This window comes from Struthio camelus, chromosome W (assembly GCF_040807025.1).
Source record: "Struthio camelus isolate bStrCam1 chromosome W, bStrCam1.hap1, whole genome shotgun sequence".
Classification (NCBI taxonomy): domain Eukaryota; kingdom Metazoa; phylum Chordata; class Aves; order Struthioniformes; family Struthionidae; genus Struthio; species Struthio camelus.
Window position 1 is genome coordinate 14,554,541 of NC_090981.1, and position 23,501 is coordinate 14,578,041.

The following is a 23,501-nucleotide window of genomic DNA, read 5'->3' on the forward strand; positions in this document are numbered from 1 at the left end:
TGCATGTTTTCTTATGGCTCTCTACTCCTACAGTTTTGCTGTCCTTAGCTTTTGAGGACTTATAACCTACAAGTTGAGGGAAAACTGTGAATAAGAAAACAATTTTTCGTAAGACTTTTTAGGAATAAGGTTTTTGGGCTGGTTGTACTTAACAGTAGCTGTTTAAATGAAATCAAATTTGTTTGTTTCCATTTCTCCCCTGATTATTGAAAAAAACCCTCACATTTATTCCTATGAAGCATTTTTTGTAACTTGTTCATAATGTGCAGTGTCTCTGATACAGATTTAAAGGTGCAATATCATGGTTATGAAAGCTTTGGTAGAAGATGGTGATTCAGGATGGGAACTCAGTATACCTGACAAGATGAAAAAGAGTAATACAAGCTGGATAGATATAACTCAGGATTTTGAAGAGCCTTGTAGAGGTGAGTTGTACTACTTGCATTTTGAGAAAATTGGAATCCTTTGGAGGACTGAGCAGAGATGTTGAGATCTTTTAGGCAAAAGTTTGACCCTGGTTCAAGCTCCACTTGAATGGACCACATTGATTCTGGGTTTGCCTGTGTTAAATTACTGTGAGATTGGGAATATCAGAAGAGCAACACCTTGCTTCCTCTTCCAGATTAGATAAATATCCTACTTTTAGTAAAGTTGTGCTTTTTTTTTCCTTGTGCTTTTTTCCATTCTGGTTTTCTTTTCTTTGCAAAGATTTTCCCCCCTCTCTTCCCCTAAATGGAAACCTCATTCATCCATGCAGAATCAGCAATCTACTTTTTCTGTAACTTTTTTGGATCTGTAGGACCCAATGCTTTGTTCATTTAATTGGTCAGTGCATCATTTTTCATCTTTGAAGCAAAGCTGAGCTTCTGAGGAGATGATATGCATCCAAGTCACTGGGAAACAGTTGCTTTCCTTTAAACAGTGCCTTTACTAACTAATGTTGTTATTAGTTATTACTTAGTGTTAGTTTATTCTGACAGTTACCACACACAGTAAGTTACACAATAAACACAATTCCCTATACCACTGAAGGATTCCCTTATATTAATGATTTATGGTTTGTATACCCATGAAGTACGTCTAAATGCTCCATGAAAAACAATGAGGAAAAGCAAGCTTTTCAATAAACATCTCCCCTGGAAAAAAGTAGATGTCTGCATAAAGGAGCCTGAAAACTGCTGTCCTGTGTTCCAGGCTATTCAGATGCTACTGTTTGGTAATTTTAAAACTTCAACTGCTGGAATAATGGAGAGGGCAGAGGAAAGACTGTGAAGAACTGGTTTTTAGTCTTTCAATTTTGAAAGTGCTTTAAGAAAAAGCAAATAAAGGTGGAGTAGAAATGCCTGGCCTGCTTCCCACATCTTGTGCTCTTCTAGCATAAGACAGTTTGGTGAGCAATATGACTTATCTTGGAAAAGTTGCTTTAGAAGGATGATTGTAATTATTTATCCTGTTCTGTTCCTTTGTAAAACTGAAATTAGGAGAACTCCTTCGTGACAAGCTGTAAGTACGCTATTGGGATAGTTCTGCTTTTTAGATAGGATTAGTGTGTATGTACTAATGCTTACTAATGAACAAGTCATTGAGTACCAACTAAGCTTTTTTTAAACATCTATTTTAAATAAAACAGCTAAAACAAAGTAATTCAGAATAACACTCATCCTTAGCAGTACATATATGATGCAGCTGTATGAATGCTGAACATTTTTTGTAGTGCCAGTATGATTGCATTTTCAGTTAATAGTTTTAATACAAACGTTAGAATTTTATAGTACATCTAATCATCAGTTGTGTTGAAACTGATGAACCTGCTGAACTATTTTACATAGGCATACTTTTACACAAAAAGACAAGAAACACTCCAAGCTTTTCATTCAATTACCTTAAATGTCACTTGCAAGTTTAGAATAAACAGTCCACAGTTTAACCTAACTCTAAAATGCCATGCCAAAATAGAAGCTGTGAATGTTCTACAGATTAAGAAAAAGTCTACTTAAAAAGCATGTGCTAAAATCTTGCAGAATTTATTAAAAATTCTAATCTCATTTCATATTTTAAAGAAAAAGGAACTTGTTTAGCTATGTGGATGTGTTGACCTGCAAAAGAAAAAAATTGCTGATTTAAGACTAATAGCTCAGAAAACAGAACCACATTATTAAATGCAAGCTTGCTTAAAACATTTGTGTGAGGATGTCACCAAGTAGTTTACTCAGTAGAATCAAAGTATGTTTTCAAGATACAATTTCATACATAAGTGCCTTTCCCAATAAAGATACTTTAAAGAATTAGAATGTGCATTTTGCAATAACCTTTTTATGTAGTAAAGGCTTGTGCAACAGATCTGCTGAGTATCACATATGCCAAGAGAGGCAGTTTCCCTTCTTTTGCAGGTCTGCCTTCATTGGATGGCTCTCCTGCAAAATTTTATATACTTCATGGCTACAATAGAATATATTGTCATGTGCTGGGTTTTTGCTGTGTCAATTTTCTTAAACTGCCCATTTTAAGCAAAGTTGGTGTGTTTGATATGTATTATTATTAGTTGTGTAATGTGTATATTGTCATTAATTTGTGGGGAACATATCTTTCTTGTTTCTTTGGGTGTAGTATAATAAAGAACAGATTGTTCAGTTAATATCAGTTTATCATGTTACATAATCTCAGGTTTCTAAAAAGATGTTATGTTTTACGAGGTATATAAACACAAACACATGCAGATTTAGTAATGGGATATTTGACTGAGGAACGTTCTTCAGCTAAAAAAAGACTAAGAATTTTCTCTTAATTTTAGGCATCTCATTTTTCAGATACTTTTTGAGAGAACCTCAAACTCTTGAAACCTATGCCCTCTCAAGATCAATAGTAATGTTCAAAAATCTTAGCTTATTGTTTATAGTCAGAATACAGCGTACTCAGTTTGCCCTCATATGCTCTTTTACATCAGTATATGAAGATAGTTTTGTATAAAAGAATTCTTAATTTGAAACTTTTTTTGTATTGGTGTCCTTAGTTTTGGCCTTTTTGAAGACATCTCTACAATTGAAATGATGGGTCCCAAGATGGATGCTGGTATGATTGGAAACCAAGTTAATAGAAAGGTTATTAACTTTGAGCAAGCTATCAAGGTTCATGTGTGGCTTTTTTTTTTTTCCTTCCCTGTTTTTGCCTTTTCACTGTCTGTAAAAATATATAATTTAATCAAATTATAGTTGAGCACAATTCAGCATAATGAATGTTTTCAATCTTTACATAAAATTGTTTTTTCCCTTTTTATTTTGGATAGCTAAGAAATGCTTGAGGTCTTTTCCTTCTTTGTACCCTACTTCATCACTAATTCTCCCAATTAAAAGTACTGTAAATTTGTTAGGTATTAATACCATAAATACATTTCAGAAATGGTGTTATAAGTCATCCCAGGCTTCCCTAAAATATGTCTTTGATATGAAGATGTATTGGTTAACCCTTCTTTCAGCTGAAGGGAAACCAACTTCTGTACAAAAGCTGTAAAGTAACTCTTTTTAATGTGACTGTCAGTTCATTAGCATTGAACAGAAGCCAACTAATTTAACAAAAGATTACAGGGTAGCTATTGACAGTAATGATTAACTTCTGATGCATGGTCAAAATGAATTGGTGAAGGGAAGTTGAAAGACTCTACATCTGTTACTTTGGAAAAAATAATGCACTCAGAGAGAAAAATCTTTTTTACAGTGGTAATTTGAGTGGATTAGAAGAGAAGCCTTTTTAAAATAATAGCCTTTTAATTCTTGATGCAGACTTGCATATGTTGAACAAATAAAATGAAAGAAGTAGGGTAGCTGCCTTTTTGGTCCTGACCTTGAAGGCAGGAGAACTCTGTACAAGCAGTTGCAATATAAAAAGTTGCCTTCAAAGAATGGGTGCTACATATTATTCCTTGTTTGAGGTTGGGGTTTTTTTTTTGTGTGTGACTGTACATGTTTTTTTGTGACTTTAAGTGTTGTCAATTTAACTGATTTTAAACTTTTATAGGCTACTCATAAATCAGAAATTTTATTCCAGCTTTCCCTTTGAATAGCTCTGTGTTTTGGTCAATGCCTTTACGTGTTCAGCATTATGATGCAAAAGCAAACTTTCAGAATTCTTGAGACAGATTATGAAGCTGATCAGTGAAGTTAGTGGAATACAAATAATCTGAAGTCTTAATCAAATTGTAACTTCTTTGTTATTATACAAATAATTTGCATTTTGCCTATTGGTTTTTTTTCCCTTCCTTTTCTAAGGATGGGACCATTAAAATAAAGGATCTGGCTTTACCTAAGTTGATAGGAATAATGGATACATGTTGTTTGATAAGAATTAAACTTCTCTTAATGTTTAATGTTTATGCTTCCAAAATGCAATCCCTTAACCCAGTAAAAAAATGCATTTAAAAAAAAAAGCAGAAGAAGAACTCAAGAAAAATGATCCATTGAGCAGAAAAAATGTACTTCGTATTTTAATTTGCATTTAGTGGATATTATAAGATGTCATAATTTTGACATTATGTAATTTTTTTTCTTCTAAGAAATCATTCGGGGGAAATTGGTAGCATTTGAATAATGTAGAAAGGTTATAGAATTTTTGATTTTTTTGATGTGTATGATATCTTGATTACCTGCTGCATATTAGGGTTTTTCTGTGTGGTTTTTCTGCACAGTAACCTATAGCACTCCATTTCTCATTTCTTTACAGCAAATCTTGACTTGCTTTGAGCTTACAAGGGCATTTTGAAGTAGAAAGGAAATATCTAAATTGTCAGTTACTTTTTTTTTTTTAAAGGAACTTTGGTCGTGTTAGAAATCTGATTCTACTGTTTCATGATATTTCAAGCTAGAAATCATATTTTAAATTACTGAAGCTTTCTCTGTAGTTTATAGCAGTAGGAAAGTAAGAGGGGATTGTGAAAAAGAAAGTATGAAATGTAGAAAAGAAGATGCAGATTACTGCTGAATTGTTTCATACTCACATTTTTGATTCCTTATTTGTGTAGAGGAAGCTTACAAACATAATGATCTGATAGCTTAATGTCACGTCTAAGCTACAAAGATCAGAGCTAGTAACTGAATTTTGTGGAGGAGGTTTACCCAACATCGAGATTTGACAGTGTTTAGGGTTTAGTAACTTACTGCCTTCCACAGTCAGCAAATGGAGAAAGGTTAAAGGGCGAGAGATGTTATCTGGTCCTTTTTGCTAGATAGAAGGTTGTCATGATATGGACTTCCTCAAAGACTCACTGAAGCAAGGTAAGATAGAGGAAGAATGGAGATATAAAAATGAGTATTTGTCTCTCAAAAGTAAAGCATTTAATTTTCTTTTCCCTAGATAACATGGTTAGAGGGGCATTCCTTGGCACAGACGGTATTCACTTGCCTTTATATTCATAATCCAGACTTCATAGAAAATCCTGCTATGAAGGCTTTTGCTCTGGGTATCCTAAAAATCTGTGATATTGCCAGAGAAAAAGTTAACAAAGCAGCTGTTTTTGAGGAGGTATGTTTCAGTATATCCTATGGTTAAATATGCAACACTATATATGTAGGCTCCTTAACACAAATAAAAAAGGAGTATTAGAGAAATTTAATACTGTTTGATTGGAGCGTAATATAAGAGAAACGGTTCATCTTTCTAAACGAGCTATTAAACTTAATATCTCTTTAAAATGCAGTTTTCTTCAATAAAGATTTTACATACTCTTTTCTGTATTTTACATGAATATTTGAGCCACTTAAATATTCTAATTGAGAAATAACGCAAATCTTGTTGCTAACAACTTGGAATTGTGTTTATGTATGGGGTATTTTGTTTAATTTTGAATTTTCTACTTCAGGTGAGCATGATTTGTCTTTTGTCTAACATATTATTCTAGCAGTGGAATGAGAGCCTAGTTTTCTGTGCCCTGTGACCTTGGACAAGTCATTTCTGACTGACTATATCTAAAATTGATTAAATAGTACTTTCCATATGTAGTTCTTAAAACATTTTGATAGGACAATACTAGATATGAATTATGATACAGCTGTTGAAGGGCATACTGGCATTAAGGATATATGCAGAAAATAGTTACCCCAAGCTGGATTTATGCAGGACAGTCACCCAAACCATGGGTGTGTTCAGTGGTGCAGGATATAAAACTGAACTTCTGTTTTATGCTTGGTGTAGTTAAAAAAAAAAAACACCTTAAAGCTGTAATTATTACTTTATATATTTCATTAAAACTCACTTCTCCAATTTTTATTTTTTAGGAAGTCTTTCAGTCGATGATTTATGGATTTAAAATGGCTAACAGCGTGACAGTTCTTAGAGTTACAGGTACAATTTGTGCTTTGTATGCGTCTGTCCGTTAGTGTGTTTCTCTTTTGAGCATGTCAGTTACTTTCAGCTAAATTTGATGACTCAATAGGAATCAGATGTTATGTTTTCTATTAGTCTTATGAAAATTGATGGCTTGGTGTTGGGGTTTGCAGTTAACCTTTATTTGACCCCCATCAGACTGCCCAGCCCTGATGGGGATTCCCACCAGTGTCCATTTAAACTCATTGGCGAGGAGAGGTCACATGTTACTAGGGTCCCTGGCTGTCCATCACTGGGAACTTTCCAGAATGGAGGCAGAAACCAGGTTCAGCATGACTACGCCCACAATTGGACCTTGGCTATAAAAGGCGGCTGCTGGTGCTATGGAGGGTTTCTGGGGGCTGCTGGAGTTGGTGGTGGTGGTGGTGGTGGTGGTGGTAACCGAAGAAAGAAGAGAAGAACCGAGAAGGAGCGTGGCTGTGGGACAGCACCAGATAGGAAGACAAGTGCTCCTTCAGTGCCTCCCCCTCCACTCCCTCCTGGTACGGGACGCCAGACCAGGGCAAGCCCACCGGAGTCCACCACCCCTGAGCAGCTGCGCGAGGTGTTGTAAGTTAACCACTATGGGCTTTGTTCCTGGGGATTAGCATGCCTGCCCAGCATGGCCTGATCAGGGCAATCCCCCTCTCCCCCGCCCCCCTGCACACCTTCTCTTTTTTTATATAGACGCATCGACATCGTTCATAATTTTATTTACTGTGAAACCTTATTTGCTTTGTTGTTGTTTTTCCTGGAAGCTTCCACTAAATACCATTGTATGTTTGTCTTGACTGTTTACCATTGTATAGTTACTATATGTTTGTATTGATTGTTTAACTGAAATTAGTAAAGTTATATTATTTGTAAATGTATTGATCCGAGTATTGTAACCCTATACTGCCTAAACGAACCCAATTCTTTTATATTTGGTAAGTCCTGAGGAAAATAATCAGTTTTTCCAAAATGTCCTTTAATTGGTGTGGGCGCTCCTCTGCTATGGACTGGGACACTTGGTAAAAGACCAGATTACTTTTCTTTGAAGAAAAGGTTTAGCTGTTTTTGTTTTGTTTGGTTCTTGTTTCATTTTGGTTTTTTAAAGTCTCTATTCTGTTTTTCAGGCATTAAGATGTGCCAGCTGGAAAGTCTGGGTTTTTCCTTACTAGGCATGGCATAATCCAGTACTGAGATACAAGCCATTAGAAAGTGGACTTCTTGAATTCTGCTTGTCATGGAATTACTTGTGATTTAAACAAATTTTTTCTGAGTTAAAAACAATCCAGTGGTTCTAAAGCTATGAATGAAAAAGCTGAATGTGAAGATATTAGCCTTTATATGCACTATTTTTGATAGTATTGGGGCTTTCCATTGACTTATTTTTAGAGAATTATTAGAACACTTTAGCTTTGGATCAATCAGTCTATACTCTGATATACTTACTCTTGCAAGAAATCCCCACCATCTCTGGTGACAATTTTTTTTATTGTTTAGTCTTTAGCTAATGGGTGTTTAAAAAGCTTAATTTAACCCCCAACTTTTTTCCACTAAGTGGTGTAGGTGTATCTACAATACAGTTATAAGATGAGAGTTATTCCTAACTTTTTCAGGTATGCTAAAAGATGTGGAAGATGACTGTTAGAAAAGGGAGCTAATTTAGCTCTAGCCCAGCTTAGCACTAGTGCCTAAAGTAGATGAAGCCTGCAGGCTGCAGGACTGAATTGTAAATGAACTCGAAACTCACTGCTGAGTATGTGACTGCAAAACCAGCTAGAACCAGCTCTCAAAAATACAGACCAATGAACAGAAGGCAACGGTTAACCTTCGGATAAGATAAGGCACTGCGAAGCAGGAACATAGCAGCCATCTTGGGATGTACAGGTGAACCAATCAAAAGGAAAGAGACCACCAACTCGATAAAGAAGAGTGGAAGAGTGTGTCACTGGCAGGCGGGGAAATAAGACTGTAAGGAGTATAATTACTCTAGAATTTCTTTGTTTGAGGTCTCTCCCCAGAGGCACCCAGCTCAAGATGTTACTTTGTTGTACCGTCATTTAAAGTAATAAGTAAATTATTCACTGTGAAAACTGCAGGGATTTTCTGTCAGTAAATTATGTTTTTTGAAGAACTGTCGTAATGGTTTGTGTAAGACGTTGGTAGTCTGCGTTCTAGCTAATGATGTAGATCTCTTCAGACTTTTCTAAATGGGTTAATAGTTCCTTTATTAGTGGTGAGATGGAATGATGATGGAGTAGAAAACAGTGGACTGGGACACAGAAAGCAAACAATTTCTGGCTCTTATACAAGCATATCATGTGATGCTAAAGAAGTCTAACATTCCTTTGCCACAGTTTACAGTATAAAATGTTCATATCATTTCACAGAATCATAGAATGGTTGAGGTTGGAAGGGACCTCTGGAGATCATCTAGTCCAGCCCCCCCCTGCTCAAGCTAACTTCCTTGGCTGCATGCACTTGCTGGAGGTATCCCCACTTGAGCTGCGTTTTGCTGTCTGGGTGGTCTCTATAACTCTCCCCTTCCCCCATCTTTCCTAGTTTAAAGCCCTCCTTACCAGGTTGACCAGCCTGTTGGCGGAGACAGACGTTCACCACTTAGTGAGGTGGATCCCACCTCTCCCAGTCAGTTGCCAATCTTCAAATGGGGTCCCATGGTCATAGAAACCAAAGCCCTGTTGCCAGTACCAGCAGCACAGGCAGTTGTTTACTTGGTGAATCCATCTACTCCTCTTCTCATCCTTCACCCTAACTGGGGGGATTGAGGAGAAAACAACCTGGGCCCCCAGACCCACAGAATCGTTTAGGTTGGAAGGGACCTCTGGAGATCATCTCGTCCAACCTCCCCGCCCAAGCAGGGTCACCTAGAGCATATTGCCCAGGATCACATCCAGACGAGTTTTGAATATCTCCAGCGAAGGAGACTCCACCACCTCTCTGGGCAACCTGTTCCAATGCTCTGTCACCCTCACAGTGAAGAAGTTTTTTCTCAGGTTCAGATGGAACTTCCTGTGGTTCAGTTTCTGCCCATTGCCTCTTGTCCTGTTGCTGGGCACCACGGAGAAGAGACTGGCCCCATCCTCTTGACACTCCCCCTTCAGATACTTGTACACGTTGATGAGATCCCCTCTCAATCTTCTCTTCTCCAGGCTGAACAGGCCCAGCTCTTGCAGTCTTTCTTCATAGGAGAGATGCTCCAGCCCTCTAATCATCTTGGTAGCCCTCCGCTGGACTCTCTCCAGGAGTGCCATGTCTCTCTTGTACTGGGGAGCCCAGCACTGGACACAGTACTCCAGGTGAGGCCTCACCAGGGCTGAATAGAGGGGCAGGATCACCTCCCTCGACCTGCTGCCAACACTCTGCCTAATGCACCCCAGGAGACCATTGGCCTTCTTGGCCACAAGGGCACACTGCTGCCTCATGTTTAACTTGTTGTCCACCAGCACTCCCAGGTCCTTCTCGGCAGAGCTACTTTCCAACAGGTCAGCCCCCAGCCTGTACTGGTGCAGGGGATTATTCCTGCCTAGGTGCAGGACCTTGCACTTGCCTTTGTTGAACTTCATGAGGTTCCTCTCCGCCCACCTCTCCAGCCTGTCCAGGTCCCTCTGAATGGCAGCACAGCCTTCTGGTGTGTTAGCCTCTCCCCCCAGTTTAGTATCATCAGCAAACTTGCTGAGGGTGCACTCTGTCCCTTCCTCCAGGTCATTGATGAATATATTGAACAAGACTGGACCCAGGACTGACCCCTGGGGGACACCACTAGCCACAGGCCTCCAGGTGGACTCTGCGCCATTCACCACAACCCTCTGAGCTCTGCCATCCAGCCAGTTCTCAATCCACCTCACTGTCCACTCATCCAGCCCTCACTTCCTGAGCTTACCTAGGAGGATGTGATGGGAGACAGTGTCAAAAGCCTTGCTGAAGTCCAGAAAGACAACATCCACTGCTCTGCCCTCATCTACCCAGCCAGTCATTCTGTCATAGAAGGCTATCAGATTGGTCAAGCATGATTTCCCTTTGGTGAATCCATGCTGACTACTCCTGATCACCTTCTTGTCCTCCACATGCTTAGTGAGGACCTCCAGGAGGAGCTGTTCCATCACCTTTCCAGGGATGGAGGTGAGGCTGACAGGCCTGGAGTTCCCTGGCTCTTCCTTCTTGCCCTTTTTGAAGACTGGGGTGACATTGGCTTTCTTCCAGTCCTCAGGCACCTCTCCTGATCTCCAGGACCTTTCAAAGATGATGGAGAGTGGCCTAGCGATAACATCCGCCAGCTCCCTCAGCACTCGTGGGTGCATCCCATCAGGGCCCATGGATTTATGGATGTCAAGTTTGGACAAAAGATCTCTAACCTGATCCTCCTCCACCAAGGGAGAGTCTTCCTTTCTCCAGCCTTCCTCTCTTGTCTCCAAGGTCTGGAATTCCTGAGGACTGGCCTTAGCAGTGAAGACTGAAGCAAAGAAGGCATCCAATAACTCTGCCTTCTCTGTATCCTTTGTCACCAGGGCACCCACCCCATTCAGCAGCGGGCCCATGTTTTCCCTAGTCTTCCTTTTGCTATTGATGTATTTGAAGAAGGCCTTCTTGCTGTCCTTGATATCCCTTGCCAGATTTAATTCCAACTGGGCCTTAGCCTTCCTTGTCGCATCCCTGCATGCTCTGACAACGTCCCTGTATTCCTCCCAAGTGGCCTGTTCCCTTTTCCGCATTCTGTACACTTCCTTCTTCTGTTGGAGTTTTGCCAGGAGTTCCTTGCTCATCCATGCAGGTCTCCTGCCCACTTTGCTCAACTTCTTACTCAGAGGGATGCACCCATCTTGAGCCTGGAGGAGGTGATGCTTGAATATTAACCAGCTCTCCTGGACCCCTCTTCCTTCTAGGGCCCCTTACCCATGAGATTCCCCTAAGTAGGACCCTGAAGAGGCCAAAGTCAGCTCTCCTGAAGTCCAGGGTTGCGATCCTACTTATTGCCCTGCTTCCTCCTCGCAGGATCCTCAACTCCACCATCTCATGGTCACTGCAGCCAAGGCTGCCCCCAACCTTCACATCTCCAACTAGACCTTCTTTGTTTGTTAGTACAAGGTCTAGCAATGCACCTCTCCTCATTGGCATCTCCACCACCTGAGTCAAGAAATTATCCTCAATGCTCTGCAGGAACCTCCTGGACTGTTTGTGCCTAGCTGTGCTCTCTTCCCAGCAGGTGTCAGGGTGGTTGAAGTCTCCCATGAGAACCAGGGCCTGTGATCGTGAGGCTACTTCCAGCTGTCTGTAGAAGGCCTCATCGACTTCCTCTTCCTGATCAGGTGGCCTGTAGTAAACCCCCACCACTGTGTCACCCCATGTTAGCCTGCCCTTTAATCCTTACCCATAAGCTCTCAACTTGCTCTTCATCCACCCCTAGGCAGAGCTCCACACATTCTAGTTGCTCCCTCACATAAAGGGCAACTCCACCACCTCGCCTTCCTGGCCTGTCTTTCCTAAAAAGCACATAGCCATCCATGACAGCAGTCCAATCATGTGAACTGTTCCACCATGTCTCTGTAATCGCAACGAGATCACGGCCCTGCAACTGCACACAGATCTCTAATTCTTCCTGCTTATTCCCCATGCTGCGTGCATTGGTATACAGGCATTTCAGAGAGCCAATTGAGCATGCAGGCTTCTCAGGAGAGGTGCAAGAGGATCCTCCATAGCCATGTCCCATGCTGTCTCCCCTGGCTGCATGCACTTGCTGGAGGCATCCTGACTTGAGCAGTGTTTTACTGACTGCCCTGTCACTATACCACTCCCCTTCCCCCATCTTTCCTAGTTTAAAGCCCTCCTTACCAGGCTGGCCAATCTGTTGGCAAAGACACGCGTGCCCCGCTTGGTTGAGGTGGATCCCATCGCTCCCCATCAGCTGTCGATCTTCAAACAGGGTCCCATGGTCATAGAAACCAAAGCCCTGCTGCCAACACCAGCGGCGCAGCCAGCTGTTAACTTGGAAAACTCGTCTACTCCTCCTCCCGTCCTTTCCCCTCACAGGCAAGATTGAGGAGAAAACAACCTGGGCTCCCAGACCCTTGACCACCATCCCCAGAGCTCTGAAGTCCCGCTTGATGGCTTCCAATTTGCCTTTCGTGTCATTAGTGCCCACATGGAAGAGCAGCAGAGGGTAGTAGTCTGATGCATGGACAAGCCTTGGCAGTCTTTCCATGACGTCTCTTATTTGAGCCCCTGGCAGGCAGCAAACCTCTCTGGACAAGAGGTCAGGTCAGCAGATAGGTGCCTCTGTCCCCTGCAGCAGGGAGTCACCCACAACAATCCCTCGCTGCTTCTTCCGGGGGTTCCTGCACAGCACAGGGTCTGCCAGGCCAGTTGCCTCCCTTGGAGCCATGCCCAGCTCCTCCTCAGCTTGGAGGGCGCTAAACTTGTTCCTCAAAGGCAAGTCCTGAGGAGGAGCAAGAGCCTTTCTCCTTCTACGAGAAGTCACCAGCTTCCAGCCCTCTTCAACAGTACTATGATGTACCGTTCCACACGGTACAGAGCCCTCTGACAACTCCGCTGCAGTGGGGGGTGGGGACTCCTGGAGCTGCACAGTCTCTGAGAATACCCTGTCAATCTCCTGCTCATCTTCTCGGATGCTACGCAGCCTACTGACTTCCTCCCGTAACTCCTTTACCTGGCAACACAACTGATCAACCACAGCACACCTTCTGCAGGAGAGCTGACTGTCAGCCCAGGCCTCACAGAGAGGCCCCAGGCACTCCCTGCAGCCTGACACCTGCAGAGCTGCATCTGCTGTCTGAGGGTCTGTCTGGGTTGAAGCCTCAGACACAGGTGATGCAGCACCTCCAGCAGCCACTGGGGAATGTGCTCTGCAGCATGTCATGACCATGCCCCGGGGAAGGACACACCACTACGGAAAATGGAGGTGCCTTCTTTGCCTTCTGACGCCCTTCTGCGCAAACTGCTGCACAAACTGCTGCGTCTGTTCGCTGCCTCTGTTGGCTGCGCTCTGGGAGCTGCGCTCTAGGCCTGGCTCTTATATAGGCCTCTGCCTAGCAGTGACTCACAAGGGTGCTTGACCGACCCAATCAGGAGCCACCTCAGGCCCCTGGCAGGCAACAAAGCTCTCTAGACAAGTGGGCAGATGTGTACCTCTGTCTCCTGCAGCAGAGAGTCACCCACAACAATCACTTGCTGCTGCTTCTGGGTGATCCTGTGTGGCACAGGGTCCATCAGCTCAGTTGCTTCACTTGAAGCCATGCCCAGCTCTTCCTCAGCTTGGAGGGCACTGAACCTGTTCGTCAACTGCAAGTCTTCAGGAGGAGCAAGAGCCTTTCTCTTCATACAAGGAGTGACCAGTTTCCAGCCTTCCTCTTCTACAGATTTATGACTTACTGTTCCACATGGCACAGAGCCCACTTGCATCTCCACTGCAATGGGGGATTGAGACTCCTGAAGCTGTAGGGTCCCCGAGAATACCCTGTCTATCTCTTGCTCATCTTCTCAGATGCTACGCAGCCTGCTTACTTCCTCCTGTAACTCCTTGACCTGGTGACACAACTCATCAACAACAGCACGCCTTCTGCAGAAGAGATGACTGTCAGCCCCAGGCACTCCCTGCAGCCTGAGACCTGCAGAGCTGCAGCCGCTGTCAGGAGGTCTGTCTGGGTGGAAGCCTCTGACACAGCAACTCCAACAGCTACCGGGGAACACGCTCTGCAGCATGTCATAACCATATCTGAGGAAGCATACCCTACTAACACTGGAGACAAAGGGGCTTTCTTGTGCCCTGCTGCACAAACTGCTGTCTCTGTTCACTGCACCCTAGGCATTGTGCTCTAGGCCTGGCTCTTGTACAGGCCTCTGCCTAGCACTGGCTCACAGGGTGCTTGACCCACCCTAATCAAGGGCTGGCTGGAACAAAGGCCCCACCTCCCTCTGATCAGGGGCAACCAACAGAGCTCATTAGCAGCAGCTACACCTAGCTAGAGCTTCCCAGGAGAAGTTAAGGCCCTCTGTAGCTGTCCTTTCCTGTCAGCAGCAAGCACCCTCTAGTCCCTCAGAGGGTCTCCAGAAAGCCCCTATGACTTCCAACAAGGTTCTCAGAAGTTCTAAGCAGAGCCCAGACACTGCTGTGCAAACTGCTGCCTCTGTTAGTTGTGCTCATAGGTAATTAATATTTTTACCTGTGTGTGTTTGCTGCAAGTATTTTCCCTGTTCATGATTGCTCTTGGAGATGCTGTGATATATAATTAGTCTGCTGCAATGCAGGCTTTGAAAATTTTTTAAAGGTTCCAGATTTGAGGAGAATTAAGAGTGTTTTCTTATCAAGATAAAATACAAAGGTGTTTTAGAGGCTCCCCATACTCTGACCATGGAAGTGTAGATGGAAACATGAATGTACAAAGCTTTTCTTGTAACGTTTCTACCAGTTCTCGGACTATGTCTCTGCTGTCACAGCTGGAGAAGATCAATTCAGACTGTTTATTAGGAGAAGTAGACAATGCCAGATATGTTACCTCAGAGATCCTTCATCTAGTTCAGAGTCAAGGTAAACATCTAACTTTTTTGTTTTTAATAGTTTTTCTTTTGAACCTTCCTTCTTATATTTCTTTCTTGCTAGACTTTTAACTTCTTTTCCTCTATGATGAAGTTGATTATCTATCTGTTTTTATCATGGATTGTTAAAAGCACCTGTTCACAGCCATGTTTAATATTACATAGTATAGTATTTGGTTACCCTGGATACATTTTGTATTGTCAACAGCAATGATTTCGGTAATAATTCACAGTACAAGAATTTGGTAGTTGTAACATATAATGCAAGTCTGCTGTAGTTAAAGTATTAATCCGGAATGAAGTTTTTCTTCCTTTGCCAAACTGCTTTTAAAAGTATACTCATATGAAGAGTAAACTCTTTATTTTTAAGATGATTCTTGTTTAGTTTACTGCTGTTCAGCGGTGGCCTCTTACCAAAGTAGACTTGATCCACTGTAGATTTTTATATTCAATTCCATGAATTGAATTGGTTACTATTAAAAATTACAGCTGCTTTTGCTCCCCTTCTTCCCCCTCCCCCAAATGTTAGTTATTTATAGCCCTTTTCAGGCTATCTTAAAGTTATTTTCATGCTAAAAAGAATAATATCTAGTAATATGATACTATAGAAACTTGTTTATAATGAAGAAAATATATATATATCTGTATATATAAATAACTTGCAATAAATTTGTTGCTGGAAATCTCAAGAATGTAATCTCCAGTAATTCTTCCTGGGATTCAGAAGTATGTTGAAGATAGCTTTCTTATAGCTTTTTTTCTTATAGTTCCCCCCCCCCCCTTAAAATTAAGGCATGTAAGCTTAAACACAAGATTGTTGAACAGATGAAACTAAAAATGAGTTTTAAAATCACTTAACAAATCGATAAGCAACAGACTTAATGTTTCATATACCTATGTACAATTTTTTAATAATTTTATTATTTGTAGCTTAGTTTTTCTGATCTATATGTATAGAACTACGTTGTTTTTTTTTTTCTGCAAAGCTAATATATTAAAAGAAAACTGATGTCTTTCTGACTGGCAGAAAAAAACAGGAAAGAGATGACTTCTAAGGGTTCCACCGGGATAGAAGTTATCCTTTCAACCCTAGAGGTAAAACATTTTGTGTGGTTATGTGTACATTGCAAGCTTTCATATTATAGTTTGGGCTTCATACTATTAAATATGTTTTTACTCTAACTTATCTCCAAAAGTAGTGCTTGTCAAAGGGTTGTAGTGGTTAGATAGGTAATTTAGTTTATGATACCTAAAGACCCTAAGAATTTCAGTCCCTTATTTTTAAATATTCTAAGAGATTATTTGTGAACTATTGGTTTTAGATAACATGCCATACTAAGAACTAGATTTTAATTGGTTCTGCAGATACTTCAGGCTGCATGGTGGGATGGTTAGCTGGGTGGTAATGTCCGAGTTTCATTTGATTCAGCAGTGGCAATTTCTCTGAGCTTTTAAGTATGTAAAAGCCCCTGTATTAGATGTATAAATTATACAAGGAAATATTTTTTTATTTCATTTCAGAATACAAGAGATCCTCAAATTACTTTAAATATATTGAATATTCTCATTGAGTTAGCCTCAATTGGTAAGTTTTCATTAAGGAGCAATTTGTGATAATAATGTTGTATTCTTCTGCAGACTTGTTTTTTGTTTTTTTTCCAAAGGTCACTGAAGTAAAAGTTATATTGTGCATGTTTCTTTGAAAGGTGGCTTCAGTGTTTATGTTGCTATACATGTACAGTCCAATAATGTGTTTTATTGTAGTGTGGTCATGTATGAGGAAAGCACTGCTGTTCTAAAGACTTTATGATAACCATAGCTTAGATATTTGACTGTTCTTTGACTTCAGAAATATCAGTTTATAAATAAATATATATCTATATTTTTTTTTTAATTCCTAGATGGTGGTCAAAGAGCAAGCGTTTTGGTCGCTAAAGGAGGGACACAGATCTTGTTGCAGTTGCTTTTGAATGCCAGTAAAGACTCTCCACCAAATGAGGAGTTAATGGTGCTTCTTCACACCCTTCTTGCAAAAATTGGTCCAAAAGGTGATAATGATATACTTGAGTAATATGGCTTAGTATTTACCAGTTTTATAATTGAAACTTAAGGGAACTTTTTTTTTTTCCTTCTGTTATTGTGTAAGCATTTATGTAGTCAGGATTGGTAAAGGAGAACAGAAGGAATAGTGAAATAGAGGGGAGGAAAGTGGTGAAAAATGAAGACATGCAGAGTTGACATATCACTAGAAGGAATTCACAGTTCACTTTTTTTTTTAAATGATGATTTCAAATTTAGTTTGATCAATCTTGTATTTCTTTGATGTCAGATAAAAAGATTGGCATGAAAGCTAGAATTAATGGTGCTCTAAACATATCATTGAATTTGGTGAAGCAGAACTTGCAGAACCACAGGCTAATACTGCCATGTCTTCAAGTATTAAGAGTTCACTCATCCAACTGTAAGTATTGCAGAACATTTTTCTCTCTTTTTCATACAATAACAAAAATGTTAGAGATAGTTAAAATATATGATCTAAATACTTGTTTGGTGTTACATGGTTAAAATGACTATTTATTACCTGAGAATTTGCTTTTTATATCTTCATATTGCTCAAGACCTAATAAAAGTTGTGAAGTATGTGTGTCCTTTTTGTGTATGACTGATTCCTGTTTAGTGCATATTTATGGTTGTGTTTTTTTCAATCAACACTGTTGGGTGTGTGGAATTTTTGGCCATTTCATTTGCGTAAACGCTGATGCATTATCTAAAACAGGAATGCTAACGTTGTGCTTGCAAAAGCACATCAAATGAAATAATTATTCTCTTTATTACACATGCTCGTGACTTTTTTATTATATTTTTAAATTCATTGTTGCTAATTTAAAATTTAGTTTACACAGGGAATACTTTTATTTATTTCTTTAACCATTTTTTTTATTACTTGTGTTGAAGTGTCCCACTATTGGACTAATGTTCTTCCATAAAAGCTTAATTCATTGTTCTTGCAGGCAGTAGGGAGTTGGTGAAAACAATGTGGTTCTTATTGTACCTTTACTATCAGTTAGTTGCTCTTTTTTTCCTTTTTTCTATTTAACCCAAAATGACCATTTAACCTTTTAAATTAAATGCGTGAAATTGAAAACATAACTATATTTCTCCAAGAGAATGGATTTGCTGGCCTATAAGATTGTGTTTTCTGGACATTTACATGAGCAACTAGAATTCATAAAGCCGCAATACTTGCAAACTGTGGAAGCTTTATTTCTATTGAGCTGTCTGGTAATGAGGTAAAATACTTTTAAATGGGAGAAGTTAATATGGATAGTTACACAGTTCAGTTGAAAACCTGTTTTGTCATGGAAATGGGAGATTGAACTGGGTCTCTAACCTGGATTCTGCTTGATTATTTTCATCTTTTTGTATTTCCACATTTCTTCTGAACAGAAGAGTAGTTTATTACATTTTGATGGGTAGTTTTACTTAAAATTTGTATATGTTGCTAGAAGAACAGAGTCCTGATTTTGATTTGATCCTAGTGTTGTAATACTGCTGCTAATGAGGATGAAATTGCAACTTGGGTTCAAATACTGAATTATCTTCATGCAGTATTTCTTATGTTGAAGACAGCTCTTTGCTTGGTTGCTCTCTTCCTACCTGGTTAGGAATGCATATTTTTAAACTCAGACAGGAATAGCATCCCTATGCATGTATAAGCAGTTTGCATTTTCAGTGGGTGCTGGATTTTAGCCATAAACCCATCTAGTGTGCATTTCTTGCTAGAAGGGGGGAAGTTATTTTTATTATATTTTTCTCTGAGAACACATTTACATATCCTGTAACTCAGGGAGAGTGGGAAATACTGATTGTCATTTCTAAATTATACAGTGAACACTTGGCTTTCAAATACTTTTGGGCGTACCTGTCTGTCCTGTTACTGAAGGATAATAGCAAATCACAGAACCTGATAGACTCTTAAATTTTTAGAAACCCTGCTGTCATGATAAACTGTGAGCTTTTGGGAAGAAAATACTTTTTATGGTGTACTTTAATAAGAAAGGAAACAGAGCATGCACAGGGAAGTAATGATTTCCTTTAGTTTATGTTTGGAAAACAAAAATTAGTTTTTACTTTCTAGGTTTTATCAGATTTGATATCACACTAAGTTATATGCAGAATGGTATCTGCTTATTGTTGTATTTTTTTTTTTTTTTTAAAGCACAAAAACTCCTAACGTTTTCTGTGTTTGAAAATTCACTCTGGATTTTAGTTTGCGAGTATCAATTTCTTTCACCTTTCATACTACATTATCTTAAAACGGTTTTTTATTTTTTAAACTTTTCCAGCTGTAAATGCAGTATCCTTGGGGAAAAAATGGAGTAGTAGAACTGATGTTTAAGATCATTGGCCCTTTCAGCAAAAAGAGCACTAGTCTTATGAAGTAAGTGAAGTATTTTTAATATAGTATATGGAAAAGCTATGTTTCAAAACTTACTTTTTAATGAAACAGAATTTTTAAAAAATGAAACATGACTCATATTTGACAGGTAAAGGGAGGTGGGAAGGAGAACTACAAATCTGACTCTCTAAGTTTATCCAGTGCAGTAACACAAAATATTTGAATATCTAGTTACAGTACAGGTAAAAGGATAGAGGTGTTTTTGTTTTGTCTCTAATATTCCTGCATGGAAACCATCCCCACAGCTATCCCCAAATGAGGACAAACTGATCAAGACAATCCCGTCATTCTTAAGTGTTGAATTTACTCCCAGCTCTCCTTTGTGTTTTCACAGTGACAGTGTGTTTTATTTTATAATAGAATTTCCTTGTGTTATACTTCCAAGCAATTATACAGTTTCTCAGGATAAAAACTTCCACTGTAGAATAGTAAACATCAGGAATATGTGTCTAATGGACTACTGTGGTACCTTAAAGTGGTGCCTTTAGCTTTTTCCCCTCTGTGGGCAGTAATTTTAGGGTAAAAATAACTCACTTGTCTATCCTTTTCATCAGGTATTTTTCACATATGGTCCTGAATTACTATTTTTTGGATACCAGTCTTCTGCTTGATCTTATTGGAGATAGCTCTTTCTTTATATACTATCAACCTTTTGAAGTGCATACCTGTGGAAAACTGAACTTTAATCTGTCTACTGAAATAATAATATTATGTTGCTCTATTCTAACTTCTGTACATACCAAATAGTGTTCTGTTATCTAAATCTGGTACACATGGTTATTGGAGTACTTAAACAAAAAAAACCACTCCTGCCCCTTTAACCCTCAGCTAAAAGTAAACATGTGGACTTACTATTCCACGATGTGAGTAATCATGATATCCTTGTTTATGATCAGAGACGTGAAGTCTATCTTTACAAAGAGGGTAAAAATAAGTATATAGGTTTTCTAGTTGTACATCCTGAGATAGTTGAGACAAGACCTTTGTATACAAAAAATTGTATACTGATGATTTTGTAGTGTAGTACCTTTATTGATGAGCGTTACTCCTAAATACATTCATATACTACCAAATTTAACCTATAGTTTTCTAAAATGGTGTTCTTTGTTTTACAGAACTAGCTTATTATGCTGCTAACATAAAAACATGGGTTTCAGAGATATCTTATTTGTTGAATGTGATTCATAAATATTACATTATTACTGATAGTGTAGGTTTTTTGTTTTTGTTTTTTTTGTAAAGACTGAAAGTTCATATAGCCATTGAAATCTGACAGTGAACGTTAAAAACACTGATACAGATCTCGAAGAGATGCAGGATATTTTAGTAAAACCAAATTTTTAAAGAAAAATCTGTGATACAGTGCAACCAGGAAAACAGAATAGACACTAAAGAAATCTGTTAGCTGTAAAACTTTGTATAGCTTTACAGTGTTGTAGATGAAGTTTACTAGTTTGTTGTTTGTCTTTTTTTTGTTACGTTGACAGGGTTGCTTTAGACACACTTGCTGCATTGCTAAAATCAAGTAAGTGACTACAAGAAACTGTTCTTCTAGTTGAGGTGTGTGTGCAAATATATATAATGAAAAAAGAGTACAACTGACGCTATGTGCCCAAAACATAATCAAGTCCCGGAAGCTTAGAATTAAGGCTACAGTTTACTGCAGCTCCTGGTGCTTTAGTGTTTGTGTGTGTGTGTACATCTATATTTAATGATTAGTTACGATCTCTTCAACTATGCAGCGGAAAGGCTGCCCAGCTTCTGCAGAACTGGTCTCAATCCAAGATGGGGAAATACCTTTTACAGTCGCTCACCTCTGCCCTTCAGTAGTGGTCTCCTATGCATCTTGCTCACACACACATCTTACATGACCAGAAATACCAGCTGGATGATAGGAGTTAATATAGGGTTTCTTCTGGTACTCTTCTGACTAATTAGGTGTTGGGTCCTAAAGCCAAGTCTGTTGGGCTGCCTGTGGAGTGGCACCAAGGGTGAGGAAATGACGGTCTGTTCCTGGGCATTGGCCATCTGAGCTGACAGCAGAGGATCCTGACAAATGTCATTGCTGCTGACCTTAACACCAAGATTATAACGCACAAGGAATTATAAACTCATTCTCTCCCAACAATTGTGTAAAAGCTACAGCAGTCTAAGTAATTCTAGTGTAGTTAGAGAAGAACTGAGTAATTTTATTTGCAAAAAACCGTTTCAGACACATAGTAGGAAACTTCTCTGGCACTTCGTGTAGAGTGCTAAGTTTTTTCAAGTTTGATCAGAGTGATTCCTTGGTCTTAAGGATTGCGTATTTACTAATTTTGGGATTTCTCCTTGGGAAATCCAGGGAAGGAAACATTTCATAATTACCGTTGGCATTCTGGCCTGTAAATTTTTGGACAAATTTGAATATTGAGGAGATAAAATGTTGAAAAGTCTTTAAGGAAAACAGGAGCTCTTAACTGATATGCTTATTTATTTTGAGATAAGCATTATTTAGTCCTGACGGATTTTGGCATTTTACCCTCCTACACTTTTTATATCACTTTTCATAACAATGTTCATCTCTGGTGTGCAGAGTCCAATTGTCATACTGCATATTCCACGTAAATTGATGAGTTTTTTAACTAAGCCCCAACTAAAACAGACAGGCAGTGAGTCTGTAGAAGAGACAGTAGAACTCTTGTCTATTTTTGTGAAATTGTGTTATAACACTTCTTCCTTCTCCCGCAATCGCTGGAAGCTTTCTGAAAAAAAAAAAATTGTCCAATTTCAAATATCTCATTGCATTGGTAGCTTTTTTGAGGAGGAGAAAAAGAGGGAGTTAGAAAATCTATATAAATCATAATCTGCCATTTTGTAGATTGATAATCAGAACATAATGATTTTAATGGCTTTAAGAAAAACAAAACAGCAGAACTTCATAAGTTTGAGTTTGTCAGAACTGGATTCTTCATGGGGTTGCACAGGTTCTACCATATTTGGGATATAAATATTTTGAGTTTATCAAATTTGAGTGACAGTTCCTGCAATACTACATGGAGTATAAGCAGTAAAACAGTTTGTTTCAAGTCTTGTGTTTACACAATGTGTATGGACAGTGATGTATATGCTATAAACGTTTTTTTCCTAAATTTGCTAGCTGACAGTATCTTACAGGTAAGTGTAACAAACACTGCTCTTCTGGTAAACCATGAAAATTAAATGCAACACTATCCTGAGGAATGAAAGATACAGTACTGGGCTCAGTCATTCAATCATTTCTCATGAGAATAATATTTCCTACACCTGTTCTCTTGAAAAATGATATTTATGCACATAATTTGTATAGGAGTTTTGTATAGCAGTAAAAAAGACAGTAATGCAAACGCAATGCAAAACAAATAACATGAGGAAGTGATGTTGCTACTTAATAAATTACTACTATGATTTAAATGTAACACAGCTCAATAAATAGCCCATTTGGATATTATATATATTATTCGTATGTTTTTAACAAAAGAGTATTAAATATTTTTAGTACTCATTTTTCAAAGCAAATTTATATCTAAAATAGGCTTTTAATTAAAAAAAGGCAGTTGGAAACTATCATTTTTAAGGCATTTACCATCTTGGAGCAAGAATGATTAGAAATATATAGGCTTGTTATAACAGGGTAGAAATACCTACAGAAATTCTACTAATCACTACTATATGGATTCAAAATATTTTTGCATATTATATATTTTGCCTATAGACATTGACATATAGAAGTCAATCCCCTTTTAAGTATCTTTCCCAGTTGCAATAAGGAGTTATATAAAATTTGTGCATGGAAGGGGGAACAACACCTGCCTTGGACAACTAATCTAAATATGTGTCTTAGAATGACTTAGTTAAAAGTTTGGTGATACTGATGGGGCAGGGGAATTGCAGGCTTGTAAGAAATGTCTAGAAAATACAGAAGCATACTTTCTGGAGTTTTCATATTTATGTTAATGTAAAACTGCTAAATGTGGCTGAAATACTGAATGTTATCATTTAAAGTAGTAAGTTGAGTAAAAAGAATCATTTTAAAATTGATTTGAAAATAATACTGAAAATACGACAACAGTAAAGTCCTTTTATAATTTTTAATTTACTTCCTAACTTTTTTTTTTTG

At 39.0% G+C, this 23,501-nt stretch overlaps 2 protein-coding genes across 2 annotated transcripts in view; both read left to right on the plus strand.

The window, feature by feature from the left end:
• Positions 1 to 301: 301 nt before the first annotated feature.
• Positions 302 to 7,987, plus strand: LOC104139701 (N-alpha-acetyltransferase 35, NatC auxiliary subunit-like). The gene is made up of 8 exons (XM_068925914.1): positions 302 to 425; positions 1,470 to 1,503; positions 3,011 to 3,125; positions 4,263 to 4,326; positions 4,651 to 4,664; positions 5,344 to 5,511; positions 6,264 to 6,330; positions 7,956 to 7,987. The coding sequence occupies exons 1-8, from the start codon at positions 302 to 304 to the stop codon at positions 7,985 to 7,987; spliced, it is 618 nt and encodes a 205-aa protein (XP_068782015.1).
• A 6,755-nt stretch (positions 7,988 to 14,742) lies between these two features.
• LOC104140719 (cytosolic carboxypeptidase 1-like) overlaps positions 14,743 to 23,501 on the plus strand; it is a 47,422-nt gene continuing 38,663 nt past the window's right edge. Inside the window, 8 exon segments of the mRNA XM_068925019.1 lie at positions 14,743 to 14,899; positions 15,935 to 16,002; positions 16,429 to 16,492; positions 16,809 to 16,955; positions 17,237 to 17,368; positions 19,254 to 19,273; positions 19,275 to 19,348; positions 20,854 to 20,891. Coding sequence (XP_068781120.1) covers positions 14,743 to 14,899; positions 15,935 to 16,002; positions 16,429 to 16,492; positions 16,809 to 16,955; positions 17,237 to 17,368; positions 19,254 to 19,273; positions 19,275 to 19,348; positions 20,854 to 20,891 — 700 coding nt within the window.

Bases quoted from the DNA above. Each gene is read 5' to 3' on its own strand.
- LOC104139701 (XM_068925914.1), top strand. From the start codon at position 302: ATGGTTATGAAAGCTTTGGTAGAAGATGGTGATTCAGGATGGGAACTC. The intron at 426-1,469 runs GTGAGTTGTACT...GTTCCTTTGTAA, and splicing joins TTTTGAAGAGCCTTGTAGAG to AACTGAAATTAGGAGAACTC. The intron at 5,512-6,263 runs GTATGTTTCAGT...TTTATTTTTTAG, and splicing joins AAGCAGCTGTTTTTGAGGAG to GAAGTCTTTCAGTCGATGAT.